The sequence below is a fragment of the Stenella coeruleoalba genome (assembly GCF_951394435.1).
Source record: "Stenella coeruleoalba genome assembly, chromosome: 12".
Classification (NCBI taxonomy): domain Eukaryota; kingdom Metazoa; phylum Chordata; class Mammalia; order Artiodactyla; family Delphinidae; genus Stenella; species Stenella coeruleoalba.
The window spans coordinates 47,110,638-47,128,731 of record NC_137158.1 but is presented as its reverse complement, the minus strand read 5'-3'; the positions used below and the strand labels follow the sequence as shown (position 1 = coordinate 47,128,731).

Below are 18,094 nucleotides of genomic sequence, written 5' to 3'. Positions count from 1 at the left end.
GAAAGCATGGATGAATTCCTTTGTGACCTGGAGAAGGAAAAGCCTTTCCAACTCTGATTCAAAAACAAGAAGCAATAGAAGAAAAGACATCATTTTGGCCATATAAAGCTTAAAAGAAAAAATAAGACAAAACCTTTTGCACAGGGGGAAAAAAAAGACCACAAGTAAACATGAATAAACTGGGGAAAAATATTTGTATCATATACTCTGGATACAGTTGGACTTATCCTAACATACCAAAGGCTCATAAAATTTAAGAAAAAGATCAAAATCTTATTGGAAAAATGAGCAAGTGACAAACAAGACAGTTAACAAAAAAAAAAGGGCAAACATCCCTCATTCAAAATTCTCATCTCCACTTATTATAAAAGAAATTTAAATCAAATTACAACTGATCTAACATTCGAATCAGTAAAAATCTCACATAGGACAAATACTCTAGTCAAAGCTGTGGGGAAATAGGCACACTCTTAAAATGCTGTTAGGGGTGCAGAGTAGTACAAATCCTATGGGGTAGAGCTTGGTAACATTTAACAAATTTTATAAACATTTTATATTTTGATCCAGTAATACCACTTATAGTAATCTACCACAAATAAAAAACATATATGCATAAGGTTATTTATCATGGCATTACTTGTAATATGATTCTGACATGGTACATTGTGAACCATGTAACTATTTCAGATATTTAAAATTAAGTCAGAAATAAATATTGAGATGAAATTATGTTTCAGATTTGATTCAATATAAAATGAACAAATAGGAGAATATGTTCCAAACAAAAGAAAAAGATAAATCTCTAGTAATCAACCTTAACAAAATGGAGATGAGTGATTTATCGGATAGAGAGTTCAAAATAACAGTCATAAATGCTCACCAAAGTCAGGAGAGCAATGCATGAACAGGGGGAGCACTTCAACAAAGAGACAGAAAATATTAAAAAGTACTGAGCACTGCATTGTACTGAGCACTGAAAAATTCAATAACTGAACTAAATTCAATAGAAGGATTCAACAGCAGACTAGATCAAGTGGAAGAAAGGATCAGTGAACTTAAAGAGAGAGCAATCAGAAGAGCAAAAAGGAAAAAGAATAAAAAAGAGTGAAGATAGCTTAAGGGACTTATGGGACACCATAAGAAGACTAATATACACATTATAGGGGTACCAGAAGAAGAAGAGAGAGGAAGGGAGAGAAGCTTATGCAAAGATATAATGACTGAAAACTTTCCTAACCTGAGGAGAAAGAAACAGGCCCCCAGATACAGGTAGCCCAGAGTATCAAAAAAGATGCCTCTACAAAGACCCACAGTAAGACACATTATTAAATTTTCAAAAATTAAAGAGAATCTTAAAAATAGAAAGATAGGGACTTCCCTGGTGGCACAGTGGTTAAGAATCTGCCTGCCAATGCAGGGGACACAGGTTCGAGCCCTGCTCTGGAAGATCCCACATGCCGCGGAGCAACGAAGGTCGTGCGCCACAACTACTGAGTCTGCACTCTAGAGCCCACGAGCTGCAACTGAGCCTGCGTGTCACAACTACTGAAGCCCGCACACCTAGAGCCTGTGCTCCGCAACTACTGAAGCCTGCATGCCTAGACCCCGTGCTCCGCAACAAGAGAAGCCACCACAATGAGAAGCCCGCGCACCGCAACGAAGAGTAGCCCCCACTCACCACAACTAGAGGAAGCCCGCTCGCAGCAATGAAGACCCAACACAGCCATAAATAAATAAATTTATAAATAAATAAAAATTAAAAAGATAAAAGCAACTTATTACAAGGGAACTCCCATAATACCATCAGCAGAGTTTTCAGAAGAAACCTTGGGGACCAGAAGGAAGTGGGACGATATACTCAAAGTGTTGAAAGAAGAAAACTGCCAATCAAGAATAATCTACCAAGTAAAACTGTCCCTCAGAATTGAAGGAGAGTTAAAGAGTTTTCCAGATAAACATATGCTGAAGAAGTTTATCACCACTAACTGGCCTTAGAAGAAATGTTAAAGGGAGTTCTTCAAACTGAAATGAAAGGATGCCAATTAGTAATGTGAGAACATATGAAAGTATAAAACTCACCAGTAAAGGTAAATATACACTTAAACGCAGAATACTCTAATATTGTAATGGTGGTGGGTAAATCACTTATAACTCTAGTATAAAGGTTAAAAGAAGACAGTATTAAAAAATAACCATACAATAATTTTTAATAGATACACAATGTAAGAAGACATCCAAGTTTTCAAAATTTCCTGCTCATCAATACTTCCTCTGGAAACTAGTGAAGAATTTCTCCACCCAAATTAAGATATATACCAAAAAGAAGACAACATGAGATTCATGTTCCAGAGGGGACCCACCCCATAAGAGAAAAGAAGAGTTAGTCAACAGCCATACCGTAGATCTAGATTATAACCAGTCAAAGGCTTTGGCAGGTTCCTCTTCAAGAAGATGAATTGTTAAGAATGTCTTATTAAGAACATCTTGTTTGAATGGATTGAGAGACTTACATAACTGAGTGAAAGTCTGGTTGGTAATTAGTGATAAGTGTATAGGAAACTAAGCAAATAAAGCAAAAAGGCTGTTATTAATCCTAGAGAAAACAAAAAGTTGCACACAAACTGAAAATAATCATAGTATATGACATGGTTCAGCTGTCAACAGCTTTTGCCTCGTTAAAATATGCAAACACAATATTCATTCAATTAAAATCACAACATATCTATATTGGAAGGCTGGAGGGACACGCAGTTTGTATGTGTTGGTGGTGGATGGTACGTGTGAGAGGTAGATGAGGGATGCATCTTCAAGTCAAGGAATGCCAAGGGTTGCCTACAACCACCTGAAGCATGAGACAGTTTTTCCTTGGAGCCTCCAGAAGGAACCAAGACCCTGCTGACACCTTGGTTGCAGATTTCTAGCCTCCAGAACTGCGAGAGAATCAACTTCTGTTTGTTTTAAGCCACTTAGTCTGTGTTACTTTGTTACGGCTGCCCTAGGAATAATACACCGACCTTCAAGAATCTGACTTGTCATCACTGCCATCTTGTATGCACCATCTTCCTGCTGCTGCCTGAACACGTGGTGACTCCCATTTATTTTAAAGAAATCCTCTAAGATTTTGACACCACCACATGCAAAAGGGCAAAGAACCTGTGACAGTAAGTTTAAAAAGTGAGGGATACTTTAACAATGGCAAAAATGGTAATCAAATTGCTAAATCTTGCCACCCTGATGTTAGGAAGATACCAAAACTAAAATAAGGCCAACCTTAAGGTGCTAGGATACATGAAACAGTATTTTACTTTCTATTATGGTTTCCTCAGTAAGGTTAATATTTACCTAAGATTCCCACTTTTTAATGCTTTATCAGAATTTCTCTCTTTTACAATATGCTATTTCAAGGTTTTGCTGAAGCTGCCTTTTTAAAACAGTGAATGAACTGTTCTTGATTTTATTCTGGGTGCCAACTGGAAATAATGCGCTACAGAATTTATTCCACTCAGCCCTGGAAACCTGAAATGTAGCCGTTAATCACAGACACACACTGTTTCCTAATGAAAAAACGACGCTTCCTAATATATTTTAGGAACAAGTACTCTGAACACTACAATTATGGAATAAGGAAGCCACCTCAAAGACTGAAGCAGTCCCCTCACTGGAGATATTCAAGAAGAGGGATATTGAGAAGGGATTCTCTGAAAAGGAATCATGGGTTTATCACAATGTTAGGCAGAGTTTTCAAATTATAAATAACAAGCTATTAATAGGTTGTGGAATGAATATAAGGGGTCGTGACAAGCATATTTTTAGTGGAATTTAATGGCATGGAATAGGAAATAGCAGAGTGCAAAGCATGACTTAAATGCAAGGGCTGATTCACACAACTTCTACTTATATATTTACATATGTAGAGTTAAAGTTCTGTGTATATTGGGATGTAAACTTTATTTCTTACTGTGGGTCACAGTCATAAAGGTTTGAAAGCCACTGTCTTAGAGGGTAAACGTGCCACCAAACAAGCAGCCCATCAGATGCATCCTGCAGGCAGAGAGGACCCAGGCCCAGGGCCTGCTTCAGTGCGCGGAGCTAGGTTGAGACTGGGTTGCCCCAAACACCTTCCAGCAGAGGATCTGGAGCCAACCATGAGGGAAAATCTATCACGAGTTCATTAGGAAGGATCCCAGACCACCAGAGAAGTTCAGAATGTTCAAAGAGGCCAGTAGACAGTGTATGACAGAGGCAGATGTGAAACACCAAACGGGCCCACACAGTCAATTCAAGAGCGAAAAGTAATTTGTCACTGTGTAGAAAAAGAACAAGAAAACGTTTCTCATCCCCCAAAACGTTTGTTTGGCTTTGAAGCCATTTATTTTCAAGAGAGGTAATGAAATAATACCTATGAACAGCACCTTGTACCAATAATGTTTATTTTATTTCATGTCCCGGGGACACAGTTTTAAAGAGTATTTCTTAATTTGGCAACAAAGTGGAAAAAAGTCAGTTTAGGAGTTTGTGAATCATAAAAAATCTGGAGGATGTGCTATTTGCCATAAAATAGAATTAATGGATAAAGTAAATTTAGATTAAATTACGAGCCAAACTTGTGAGCCATCTTCAACATGCCATGGGCATTAAATACTTCCCCGAGTTTTAGATCTAGAGTTATCTGTCATATGGAAAATAAAAGCTGACTCCACCCCAAAGGTTGAATGTAGTCACATCTTCTTTAACCAAGTGACAGGCTATGATAGAAAAGCAAAGAGTAAAAGATTCAAACTGGCTTTAGTAATAGTGTAAAATCTTTCCCATGTCAACAGGTTCTCCAAAGAAGGTAAAATAGTAAGCTCCATATGGTTTTTCAAAATTATGGCCCAAAGTTTAGGGCAGAAAGATATTAACGTTAATACAAAATTTTAGCAATATGTGTGGATTTATTCTTAACTCTCCCTTTCCTTAGACTTTCTTTTCTTGGAATAGTGTATTCCCTGTAATTGAATCACGGAAATGAACTAAAAATTGCACATTAAATTGTTACAAACCCAAATTGCCATCCATCCACACCTCATCAAGAATCTTTTTTTTTTTTTTTCCAACTTAAGAAGAAATAGCACGATTCTCTCAAGCTGATGCTTTCTTCCTGGAGTGGTGCCGACATGATGTTTCATTTTGGCTTCACATCCAGAAAGTGATTTGAGGACACCCAAGTGGCTCTTCTAGCACTTTACCTTTTCTTCTCATTCTTCTTGTTATTCATTTATTTGTTGTGATAAGCTTACTTTAATTAAATCTGACCTTCTTTGAACTTTCCTTCTACATTTTCCTATCATCTGCAGAAACTATGTCTGTTGTACTTGAAAGCATATTTTATATTGGATAAATTTTTTTTTTTCCTGGTGATGACATTTTTTAAAGTCACAGTACACTTCTAGCAAACAGGAGGCAGCTAAAAATAATGCTGGAGGGACATGAACTCAACATCTCCTCTTGGGTCCACAGGCCCTTCAAACTCAGTCGATCCCAAACCAAGCCCTTTATTAGTACTCTCCAAGAGTTCCAAGTGTTGTGATCTCATTGAAAGGTCCCATGCCTCTCAGCATCCCATAAAAGAAAGTTCTTAGTCCTTCTTGTCCTCAAATAAAATTGTCAAGTCTTATATTGGGTCAGCCAAAAAGTTCATTTGGGTGTTTTCTGTAAGATCTTATGGAAAAACCCGAACAAACTCTTTGGCCAACCCAATACATGCTAATCCTTAAAACTTTCTGGAACCCAACATTTCTTTGCATTCTCAGAGCCCCTATTCCAGGCTGTCATCTGGATAAACACAAAAGGCCTGACTGGTCTTCCTGGTTTGACCTCTGCAATCTACTCTCCACATATGACCAGAGATTCTTCCTAAAACACAAATCTGTCATGGAGAAACCAGCAGCCACTTTGCGTCTCCTGATGAGAGAACAGCCACCACCTATGCTTGTGTCAAAGTGATCAAAACCGAGCTGGAGCGAGCCTCAGCACCCAGCTGTCAGTTTGTAGGAAATGCCAAGGGTGGAGGAACTCACTGAGCTGCATCTTGAGCCTGCAATCAACCACATCCAGACTGTGGGAAGCTGAGCAGGTCAAAGGGCCCAGATTCTTCCACAGATAAATTGTAACAAAAATAAAGGGATGGAGGGGAAACTGCAGATAAAAAAGACTTAAAAAACATTTAACAAATGAGCAAGACTAAACTTGTGCCCAGCGATGCACACTTGAATGAACTATAAAGAAACACAAGGACGTGACTGATGACCCTAGAAGTCAGGGTAGCCTTTGTAGGGACAGAGGGAGCTGTGATTGGGATGAGCCTTACGAGGGGCTTCCCAGGGTGGCTGGCAACGTTCTATTTTTGGAGCTGTGCTGTGGTTAGCAGGGCGTTTGCTTTAAAATACTTTACTAAGCCACACGTTTGTTCGTATGGTGCTCTACTTTTATTTTAGAATGAAAAAGTTACACACACACACACACACACACACACACACAAATCTGACCATGTTGCTGCCCTGTTAAAACCCTTCAATGGCCTCATAGTTCTTGTAAGAAAAAGTCCAAACTCCTTCACATGGTGGACAAGGTCTTGCAGCATCTGGCTCTCTACTCAAAACCTCAACGCTTGCCTGTCTCCTCCCTACATTAAATTTTCAGTTCCTCAAAAGCATTCTGCTTCCTTCTGTCACGGCCTCTGAACATCAGTTATTTCTGCTTGGAACAATCAAACATGCTCTCTTTCCCCTTCACTTGGCGGATTCCTATTTGTCCCTCAGGCCCCAGGAGGAAAGCCTTCCCAGGGCTCCAATGTTGGGCATCCCGAAGTACCTCTCTGTCTTCCCATTACACACTATACTTTCTCAATCACAGCCTTTATCATCTGCATTAATATAGTCTATTAGTTCATATTTTCCATAGGTCAACCACTCTAGGCAAGATGTATTAAGCTGCCCTCAAATTTTTATATTCCAATACCTAGCACAATGCCTAGACGAAAACCAAGTCCCATGCTTCCTAACACCCTGCTCTTTACTATTTAATTTTTAGCGTGCCTCAGATCACATGGGGTACTTGTTCTTTGGCCTACTCCAAATAATCGTGATTCACTGAGTCTGCGCCAGGCCCAGGAATCTGTGTTTTTAAAAATACCTATATGATTCCGATGAAAGAACCATACTTTGAGAAAGTGTCCCATATCCAATCAATCTCTTTGTAGATTCTCTGTCCTACATCTCTCTCTCTCTCCTCTTTTTTTTTTTTAAATCTTTTGGCCGCACCGTGCGCCATGTGGGATCTTAGTTCCCTGACCAGGGATTGAACCCGTGGCCCCTGCAGTGGAAGCATGGAATCTTAACCACTGGACCGCCAGGGAAGTCCTGCCCTAAATGTCTCAGATGCATTCCTTCTTTTCCCCACTCTCACTGACTTAACTGTGGTCTTCATTTCCCCCCTAGACTTATATAAGCTTCCACCTAGTTCCCCTCCTCCTGATTCCTCTCCTCCAAGCCATCCACACACAAAGCTTCTAAACACAGGCTTATGTGGGAAACACAATCATCTGGCCCCTGACTATGGTTCTTCCTGCTGTCCTAAGCCAGTATGTTGACACTGGAAAGAAAAAGGAAGGATGGAGGAGAGAGACTGTGTTAAACGTGGCTAAAACATATTCTCTTGATGGATACAGCAGAAGGAAATGAAGAAGTAAAATGCCATTCTGAAGATAACTAAGGTAAAAAGAACTACGCAGCTTTACAAGAGACTCCACGGACATACTCATGTCACTACTATTCTCCAGTAGTTATATATATCTCTATATATAGCATTAGTAAGAACTTAATGTCAGCAAGGCCCTACATCTTTAGTGGTATTAGAACTAAACATGTATCTCAGTTAACAGACAAAGGCCACTTTTAAAAAACAATTATAAAGCATTATTGGAATAGAATACAGATATATATGCAGCACTTGCTAACTAACATCTTCCCTCAAGACACAGGGCAAGGAAGGCACAAAATTTAAACAACATGCTTAGCAAGTTGTTTTTCTTTTTGAATTTTATTTTATTAATTATTTTATACAGCAGGTTCTTATTAGTCATCCATTTTATACACATCAGTGCACACATGTCAATCCCAATCGCCCAATTCATCACGCCCCCACCCCCACCCCTGGCGGCTTTCCCCCATTGGTGTCCATACGTTTGTTCTCTACATCTGCGTCTCAACTTCTGCCCTGCAAACTGGTTCATCTGTACCATTTTTCTAGGTTCCACATATATGCGTTAATATAAGATATTTATTTTTCTCTTTCTGACTTACTTCCCTCTGTATGACAGTGTCTAGATCCAACCACGTCTCAACAAATGACTCAATTTCGTTCCTTTTTATGGCTGAGTAGTATGTAAGAGCCAGACTGTAAAGTCGGTATGGAACTTACTACATTCATATCTTTGTGGTATACATGGGGTGAGGGGCACAGGCTCAGAATCCCATCAGAAGGGGGATGAGGATGCCTCTGGCCTTAAGCAGAGCTCCCTCAGACAATTCTGCAAGCCCACGTTGCATGTTTTATTAAAAAGGCAACAAGTGACACTAGAGGAGCAGGATAGGAGAGAATGTTGCTTATCGTGGAGACAGCTGAGGGTTGCACCAGTACTGCATGTTAGACTCAAACAACAAACAGATCCCACAAGAAAACTAACGTTGCATTTCTTTCCAGCTGTGTATGTCTAGAGGTGTTATAAACAGTCTCACATTTGTTGTTAGAAAGAAGCGTTATTAAAACCATTTTATCCTCACTCAATTTGAAATAGATGGAGAGGAGTTTGCTCGGTGTGTATGAAAACCTGCACTGAGATGCTCAGCTAACCCACACACCTGACCTGGCCTCTCCCTGAGCAACTCCTCACCTGCTGTCTCCTGACACCAGTCCTTGCCCAGTGTCTTCATCTGCAACGATGCTGGCAACAACCTGCTTATTAAATGGCGTAAAAGAAGGAAATTCCCAACAGCCAGGTTCCTAACCCATGTGTTTCTGTAAATATTAAAGAATCTGAACATCATAAAAAGCCTCGTTGTCATCAGTTTTAGCCTTCTGTTTCCAAGGATCTGCAGCAGTATAAAAGCAGTAACTTTCTTCAGATCACAGAATGGAAGGAACAGAGAGAAAAAGAGGCAGAAAGAGGAGGGGGAAAGGCAGAAGGAAGAGAAAGCATGAAGGAGAAAAAGCCAGGGGAACTGGGGGCTGGGTTTTCTGAGAGCCTGCATTTGTTTCACGGCGCCACTGGCTTTGCTTCCTTGAATCCAATGGATTCCGGGTGCACTCCGGGCTATGCCACCCGGTCTTCACCACTGTAAGGTCAGGAGAGGAAAACCTGATCTATTTGCTCCCGGTGCTGCGGCTCCACATGTTGGGGCCCAGCTACATCCTCCCCTACTTTGATTCCCAGCCTTAACATGCAATTTAGAGAAATAAGAAGCCTGTGAAACAGCTGTAGGGAACTGTATTTAGAGCCCAGCACGCCACGCTGAGAAAGATGGGTGGACTCTTCAGTTTGGAATGTACAGGAATGAAACTGATTGGTTCATTTCGATCTGCCAGGGGCTTTTCTTTCTCCTTTTTTCCCCTTACTTTATTATTTTTTTAATATTTTACTTTGCAAATGGACCCTCACATGTCAATCTCCAGAAGTTTGCAATCCACAGGCAAGGGAATTAACACAAGGTCTGTTGCGAATAAAATTATAATTACTTCTCTGTGCAAAAGTTCAACTTTGTTTCCCTCACCAGTTATGAATTCCTGAAGCTGACTGGCACCAACGCAAGAGTGAAGTAATTTCTTTCCTCTGTGATTTATTTTCTGATGATAAGAAAGCAAAAATACTATAAAGAAAGGTGAAAGAATGATGCAAAATGAGTACTTCTCAAAAACACAACTCCAGAGTGAGAGTAGGTAAAATGGAGTCCTGTGTGTCAAGAAACTTAAGAATATTGCTACATGGTCATATCTATTTCTGTGTAATAAAAATAAACTTTTTAGTAAAACTATGTGTCAGGAACATAATGCTAAGAGCTTTACATGCATTATCTCATTTAATCCTTGGAACAACATATTTGCATGGAAAGAATCATCCACATTTTAAAGATAAAGAAAATGAGGTTTACCGAGGTTAAAAAAAAACCTGCTAAAGCCTAATATAATAGCAGAGTCAAGATGCAAGTGCACCTGTGCCTCCAAGGACTGCTATCCTAGGCCCCTTCCCCAGGGTTTACAATGTTTAGACAAAAGCCTTGAAAAGCCCACTGCTCAGAAATGCATGTTGGATAACTATGTGCTGTCAACAGAGGTTGAAAAACAAATCTTTTCTGTTACAATCACTGTTCAATGTTGAATGTTTGCCATTCATCTCTTCATAGTAAGTGAGATATGGTCAAATTACCTTTATCTTTCTTAAGTGATTCAGGTGTGTTGTGTTTTCCAGTAATCATTTGAGTGAGTTTTTTATGTTTGTTTTTAGCTATATAGAAGATCACTGTAAGAACAGGCAGCGCAGTATAATACCCAAGCTCACAGAACCCATCAATCATGAGCTCAGCTGAGATACACAGTGTATAAAGAGGCTGCCTGATAGATACATGGTCATTTCATTTTTCTGCATATTCAAATTCTGCTGAAGGACAAAGCTAGACTAGGAAAAAAAGTGGCCTGGGGCTAAACCGTATGTCCATCCCTTCTACCTCCACCCTGGTTTTAGTGAATTTCACTTTGGAGTATCTCCAGGGATGCTAGAGCATTCATTCATTGGGCAGAAATCTACCTGACACTGTGTTAAGTGCTGAGGGATACATGCATGAGCAAAACGGACCCGGTCCTGTCCTCAGTCTAGTCTAACATAAAAAAGCCAGCACTGTGCAATTCATCACACATGCGCTGGAAGGATGTTCATGAAACTATTGTGCAGGTTCCTCATGAAAACTCCAGGAGAAATTTCTTTCTGGTCCTTGGGTCAAGAGTAGTAGTTCTGTAGAAAAGCTGATCTACTTTTAATCCCATGGACACTCTATACTTCAAAACTAATTGAGCCTACTTTCTTTGCTGTTAAAAAAAATTCAGGGCCCACATGTGGCCCACTCACCCATGGGACATAAGATGCATTTCAGTAACTGTCTCATTGCTAGTCCAGCTGATGTCCCTTATCTTTTTCTTTCCTCCTTTCTTTTTCAGATATTTCTTATTTGAATATTGTTTTTTGTTTCCTTAATCTTTGGGGAAAAAGGTATAGTAGAAAAAAGTAAAAATAAGTAAATAAAAATATACACACGTATGAAAATTTTAGGAAAGTAGAGCAATGTCTGCTGACTCCAAAAACTCCAAAAATTTGACTTTTTGGAAATCTCTTAAATCTTGACTAAGAACCGTTTTAATTTATTTTCCCACCTTAAAGTTTAAGGTTCTGGGGGAAAAAAGCTGATGGAGAATTTTTAGTTATTTGGAATCCAATAATGTTCTCTTTTTAATTATGTAAGGACTGAATGCAGAAAGCAACTATTTATAAATGAGAATACCCCCAATGTGCCAACTGACATACACAGAACTTGCTCTGGTGACTAGGTGATATTGTATTAAAAAAATGAATTGACTTTAAGTGTAATAAAATGCATTTTCTGTTGTTACCAGCTCTAGATTTATGACCTCAGCTCATTAAGCTTTCTTAAAGAAGTTGTCTGATTTAAGTTCTAATCACACTTTTATATAATACAGAGCCAACTATAACCCAAATCCTAGCTTTCATCTGGAAGATGAGATCTATAGGGGACTTAATTCAAAGGTCAGAGACATTATTGGTGATGCTGAAAATAATTTGCCATTTTATATATAGGTTAAAATAATATCTTTTTAAATTTGATTTTTAGAACTAAGTTAAGAACAATTAAATTACTCTGTTACTTTTACTGTTATGAAGGATGTTATGAAGAATGCATGACATTAACAGAAGGCAGAAGAACAAAGGAGAGAGCTTCTGAGAGAGAATATGGGCATCTCCGCAAAAGCAGATACAGTATGTAGACGTGTCTCATCTTTCTGCGGTGCCCAATCATCTGGGTACTCGCTGACACACAGAATTATAATGTCAAAAGAAGAAAGGTTTGCATGTTGTTATTTTTCAATCACCACCATCATCATTATCAATCTATGAGATTCCCTTTCTACTTTGTAGTATATTATATCAGATGAACACAAAAGATCAGTATATCATTAGATAATATTTTCCATTTAATTTTTCCAGTGGCCCTAGACTCTTAAATAAGTGAATCTACAGCTGTGACCTTTTAGCTCTTTATTTACAAACTACTCAAATGGTATATGTACAACTGATTCACTTTGCTGTACACCTGAAACTAACACAACATTGTAAATAACTACACTCCAATAAAAAGTAAAAGAAAAAAAAACCCCAAAATACTCAAATGAAATGAATCACATGAATAAATCTGTATGCATGTATATCTCAGATGTACTTCTTTTGAATACCAGACAAAAGACACATCACTGTTACTTTCCCCTAAGCCATCATGATTGGTGTTACCATCAGATTCTTATATGCCAAAAAAAGGGCCCAGGGGAGCATTGCTGAAAGTTTTAATGGAATAAAGCCAAAAGGAATATGCTATGAGTTAAACAGATGTTCTAGTTTTGAGAGCAATTTGGACAAAGATAAGTAAAATCTCCAAATAAATCCCAAACAAATACTATTTCCTTACAGCCTACATACACCAAATTATAAACTAAACAGGATCTAAGTACTAAGCAAATATCAGTAACAATAATTATCATTACTCTTATTTATTGAAGGCTTACTATTTGATAGGAACTGTGCTAAGTACTTTACATTACCTCATTTAATCCTCAAATCTTTAAGTCATGAATAAAAACTAATAAGATACTCCAATAAAAATTATTTAAAAATTTTTTTTAATTTAAAGATAAATTAATTTAAAAATCCAGATAGTCTTGAATTCTGCTTAATTGAAAAACAAAAAACTAATGAACCCCTACTATTAAGTGATGCTTACACTTAATTCTGAGCAGAGAATATAGTCCTAGCTTAGGTTTCAAATACCCAATGTTTGCAGCCCTTACCCTAGGTGCAAATTTTAAACTTACTGGGCTATTTTTTTCATCACTGAATCCCCAGCACCTAGCATGGTACATGACATACAACAGATGCTCAATAAATGTTTGTTAATTGAATAAGTGAGTGGACACAATTTAGTCACTGGTTTTCAAAGGAGTAGAAAGGATCCTCACGGAATATGGCAAATGTATTAAGTTTGATGAAGCCATTGTAGGAAGCTTTTAAAATTAATTAATTAATCAAATTAATTGATTAATCAATATTAATTATTGATCTTTTTTAATTACAAAATAATGGCTATATTTCACTGCACTGTACAATATATCCTTGCTGATTATTTATTTTATACATAGTAGTTTCTTTTAAAACATCTTTATTAAAGTACAATTGCTTTACAATGGTGTGTCAGTTTCTGCTTTATAACAAAGTGAATCAGTTATACATATACATATGTCCCCATATCTCTTCCCTCTTGCGTCTCCCTCCCTCCCACCCTCCCTATCCCACCCCTCTAGGTGGTCACAAAGCACCAAGCTGATCTCTCTGTGCTATGTGGCTGCTTCCCACTAGCTACCTATTTTACGTTTGGTAGTGTATATATGTCCATGCCACTCTCTCACTTTGTCCCAGCTTACACTTCCCCCTCCCCGTGTCCTCAAGTCCATTCTCTAGTAGGTCTAGTAGGTCTGCATCTTTATAAATAAGAGTCAGTCTTTTATTTTCCTCTGAAACCAAATATAGGTGAACTATGTCCTAAGACAATGACAACGACCACAATACCTTTCTCTGGGCACAGTGGCGACATATGATTTAGTTGATTTAAATAGGAACAGTTGAACTACCAAAACATTTAGCAGTGTTTTAAGTTGTCAAAAAGTGATTGATTACATTCAACTACAGTTTAATAAAAATTTAAGGGTCTAGGGGTTGGGTGTGGTTGCTCTTAAAAAGTTAAAATTTCCATAAAATCATTTAAAAGTACAACCTAGTAACAGTACTTGCCAAGACAAAAATGTTCCAGTAGCTCGACTTTTTATGCTAGGATCACTTCTGGAACTAGAAACCAGATGTAAAGGTAAATTCTCAATTTCTGACCTTCATCTAAGAGGTCTAGGGAAAGAAGTCAACTGTTCAGCTCTATTAAATCACAGACTGGCTTTGGGTTACTGGCTAACGGCATAGAGGTATACCTATTTTTATCAATACTGCCATGAACAAAGTACTAGTCCTCTAATAAATTCCTACACAACTCCACAACCAGTAATTCTGAACTTGTAGAAACTATGAAAATGTTCATTTTTATTTATTTTCCTCCTTTTATCATAGGAGTCTAGTCCTCTCTAATGACAGCATTCATTTAAGTTGGTATTTATATGCCTGAATGTTTTATATCATCATAATACAATTGCAGTGGTCTTGTGAATTCTCTTAATGCGATTTTATTTGTACTAAAAAAAAATCTCCATTAAAAAGTGGTACTTCACAGTTAGCTACTCTTTCATGAAGTGAAACAGACGGCTCTCTGGAACATTTTCATCCACATCTTAATCTGTCAAATTTCACTTACCTATCTAAAACAAAAAGGACTTTAAAAGTACCCTTATAGACAACAAAGGTTTTTTTCCCCTAAAGTAAATATGGTTGCCACTTTTTAACTAACAGTACAATGTCAAGTGAGTAATTGTAACACTTGATAATAGAAACTTATAAGTCAAATATCCAATTTTCATCCATCTTTATTTTCTTTCTTGGTGTCAGGAGTAGAAGGAGGTTAGTCAAGAACAGAAACTAAGGCATACACGGCTCAGCTTTGAAACAAATCAAATAAAAAGGTTCTTTTCAACCTAAAATATTATAAGCTTCAAAATGATTATACATACCTCATAACAAGCCTTAAAAAAATAAGCTCTGATATGGATTTAATGTAAACTCTTCCATAATCTTTTTCATTTAGAAATTCCAGAAACTCCTTCAAATTCTATAAACAAACAATATTCTTTACCATACTGGCAGAAATTTAGGAAGTATTAAATTTACTTACCATACTGGCAGAATTCAGGAAGCTTGCAAGCTACCATTATTCACCCTTATGATATCTGAGATGTAACTCTTCACAACATTAAATGCATCGCTGATTTTTCTAAGCATTTAAAAATGAGCTCTCTCCAACCCTATGACAAGTATCAGCCTATGTAATTTTAAAAGGATATTTCATACAGTTTGTAATTTTTTGTAGTGTAATTGGACCATGTGTATTAAAACACAGTTTAAATGAGAATACCCGCGGAATCCCTAATTAATTCATCCCATACCTTTTGGAAGCAGGTAGACATATTAATTATACACAAATAAAATAAATTTAAGCTAATCAAGAAGACACAGGAAGTTTGTTCTCAAATCTTGAACTCCTGAAAGTAAATTATTACACAATTAGAATTCCTCACATAATTATACCACAACATTGGTTTTCCTACAGGTTTGGGCAATTTGCTGGTTACTGGATAAGATCTTATTTATAAATTGTCAGTTAATCCTATCACATTTACTTTTAGCTCCTAATTGTCCTAAAATGCAAAGAAATCTTAATTGGCGGAAATCTCTTGCTGGCAAAAGGTTTTAACCACTTGCGGGTCAATCAGAACCTAAGGCCTGATGATGGTAATACAAGGCTGTTAAACAAGGGGGAAAGAAATCTCAACAATCAAGATGATACTATTTACTCAATGCAGCAAATTATTTTTTCTTTGGTTAGGTTCTACCTAAATATTTTTCTTCTAACTTTAAACATGGAAGTCACTAGGTCTTTTGAAACCAGGGACCATTCATAAGCCACTAACAACACAAATAACAAGTATCCTATCCCCTTCACTCACGCACAAACACAAGTATGTGAAAATCTGGCCTCTGAGATTTCATTTGACTATGAATTCATGTTTTTAAATTGCAGAGTTTAATACAGTAAGAAGAAAAAGACAAAAATCTACCAACTAGGCTGAGCTGCCATCCTCTCCATGTAGTCTTTGGCCATATCTCGGGCTTCAATGTTCTCAGGATACAGCACGCAGAACATGGCCAAGGCCCCCAAGTTGTTGCCGTAAATTTCATTCCAGCGGGCGCTGTACTCCTTGGGATCCCAGGGAGGGAGGTACTCCAAGGGGCTGGACAGCATGATGTGCACGGCCTCAGTGAGCCGGGCGGCAATGTGCTCGTGGGAGCTGGCAGCTCTGAGCTGGAGCTTGGCCACCTCCGCCCTGGAGAAGTACAGCATTGGATGGCTGTCATAGTTGGCATTCGTAAAGGGAATCATGACTTCTGGGTTCTCGTCGGTGACGTAGGCTGACACAAAGCAAAACAAATATATGAAAAACACACTGGGAGCTCCCCGTGTGTGAGTCCTCATCGTGGCCTCAGATCTCCAAATCTCCAAGGCAGCCAAACCATCTTCGAAAGATCCTACAGGACAGAAAAGAGAAGAGGAGGATATGTCAACCAGGGGACCATGGTGAAGCAGGAAATACGTGGTAGGTAGCGACCTTGCTTACTATGAAAATTAAGCTTATGAATTTTTAGACTGTTCAAAAATACATCAAAAATTTGAGCTGGGAAGAAACTAAAACCTAATCATTTAATTAACTCATTAATTAATTACACATGATACAACAGACATATTCATTGTGGAAAACAGAAACTTTGGACTTGGGAAAACAGTCTAATATCTGCTCGAGTAGAGAAGAAAAACTCTTGTTGGCATTCTTCTCACGTTTTATCACACAAAAAACGTTTTGATTTTATGGTATTTTTGGACATTAATATGAAAACCACAGTAACCAAAAGCTTGTGGTGAAATATCGTCTGGGAATCAGGATGGACGTTAGGGAAAAAAAAAAAAAAGAAAATCCTGTCTTAATACAGCCTCCTTCACTCTAAGTTCTCCCCTCTTCTCAGCATTCTCCATTCTGAACCAGGGATTAGGATCAATACATCTATATGAATGTGAGCAGACAAAATATTATGACTAAGGCTAAAGATTCTCTTTGTGTCAGCAGAAGGTGGGGACTGCGACAACAAAAGCAGGGTAAACATCTGCTAAGCCCATGTGTTCCCTGGGCTGACATCGGCAGGAGTGCAGGGCATGATCAGACAGGGGGCTGCAGGGACTAGAGACTGACATGCCTTCATTCAGAAAATAAAATTCCAGAATTAAAAGGCTGAAAGAACATGTGTGCATTTTCCCCTTATTATTTGAAACTACTGTCTACTTTTTCATTTTGCATTTGGGATTTTGGTGTCATTCAGTAAGTCAGACATTTAAACCAAGCTCACATATTTTCTTAACTGCTTAACTTTCTTGAAAATCCTTTTTTTCAGTAGCAGCTTTGCTCACAGGTTAGCAAGAACGTCTTTCAAAGTAGGAACGTTAAAAAAAAAAAAAAAAAGAAAGAAAGAAAATCCTCAGCCTGGTCTATGTCCCACATCTGGGATAAAGCAGGCATAAAATCCCCCAGAGGAAAGTCAGGGAATTCTTAAAATTCCTCAGAGGGGAAAGGTTATAGAAAGCAGACCAGAAAAAGACAGTTTTATGTAAATAATGAACAGTAGTTTTCAATTATTCAACGGAGAAACTGGTGGAGAAAAATCAACCTCTCCAGCTGAACACAAACTATTTTTCCAAGGAAAATCTGCCTCATCACATTCAGAAGAAAGAAAACTAAGGATTTAACACACATTGGAGAACAATCCATATTCTCAACTTGCTCTATCTCCAAGAGAAAGGCAACATGGCATCACTTGTAGATGCTGCCATGAACTCTAGTATTCTTTGTATTTCTGAACGTGCTTTAGACTATATATATAAAACTCAGTGGCAGTGATTTTATGAAGCAGTTTAGATGTACTTCAAGAGTAGAACCTGTAATGAATAAAAACAACTAATAT

At 38.0% G+C, this 18,094-nt stretch overlaps 1 protein-coding gene across 5 annotated transcripts in view; it reads right to left on the bottom strand.

Annotated features, from left to right (window-relative positions):
- Nucleotides 1-18,094, bottom strand: part of DSE (dermatan sulfate epimerase) — a 69,216-nt gene that overhangs the window by 21,181 nt on the left and 29,941 nt on the right. Inside the window, exons 1-2 of one of the 5 annotated variants that reach the window (XM_079939858.1) lie at nucleotides 16,148-16,163; nucleotides 15,040-15,137 (exon numbers count right to left, since the gene is read on the bottom strand). Coding sequence is in view for 2 of the 5 variants with exons in the window: in XM_079939860.1 (XP_079795986.1) it covers nucleotides 16,144-16,559 (416 nt within the window). In the remaining 3 variants the exon portion in view is untranslated. Of the gene's footprint in view, nucleotides 1-15,039; nucleotides 15,138-16,143; nucleotides 16,613-18,094 lie in introns of those variants that run through there. The other 4 variants (XM_079939860.1, XM_079939857.1, XM_079939861.1 and 1 more) reach the window with 4 other exon arrangements.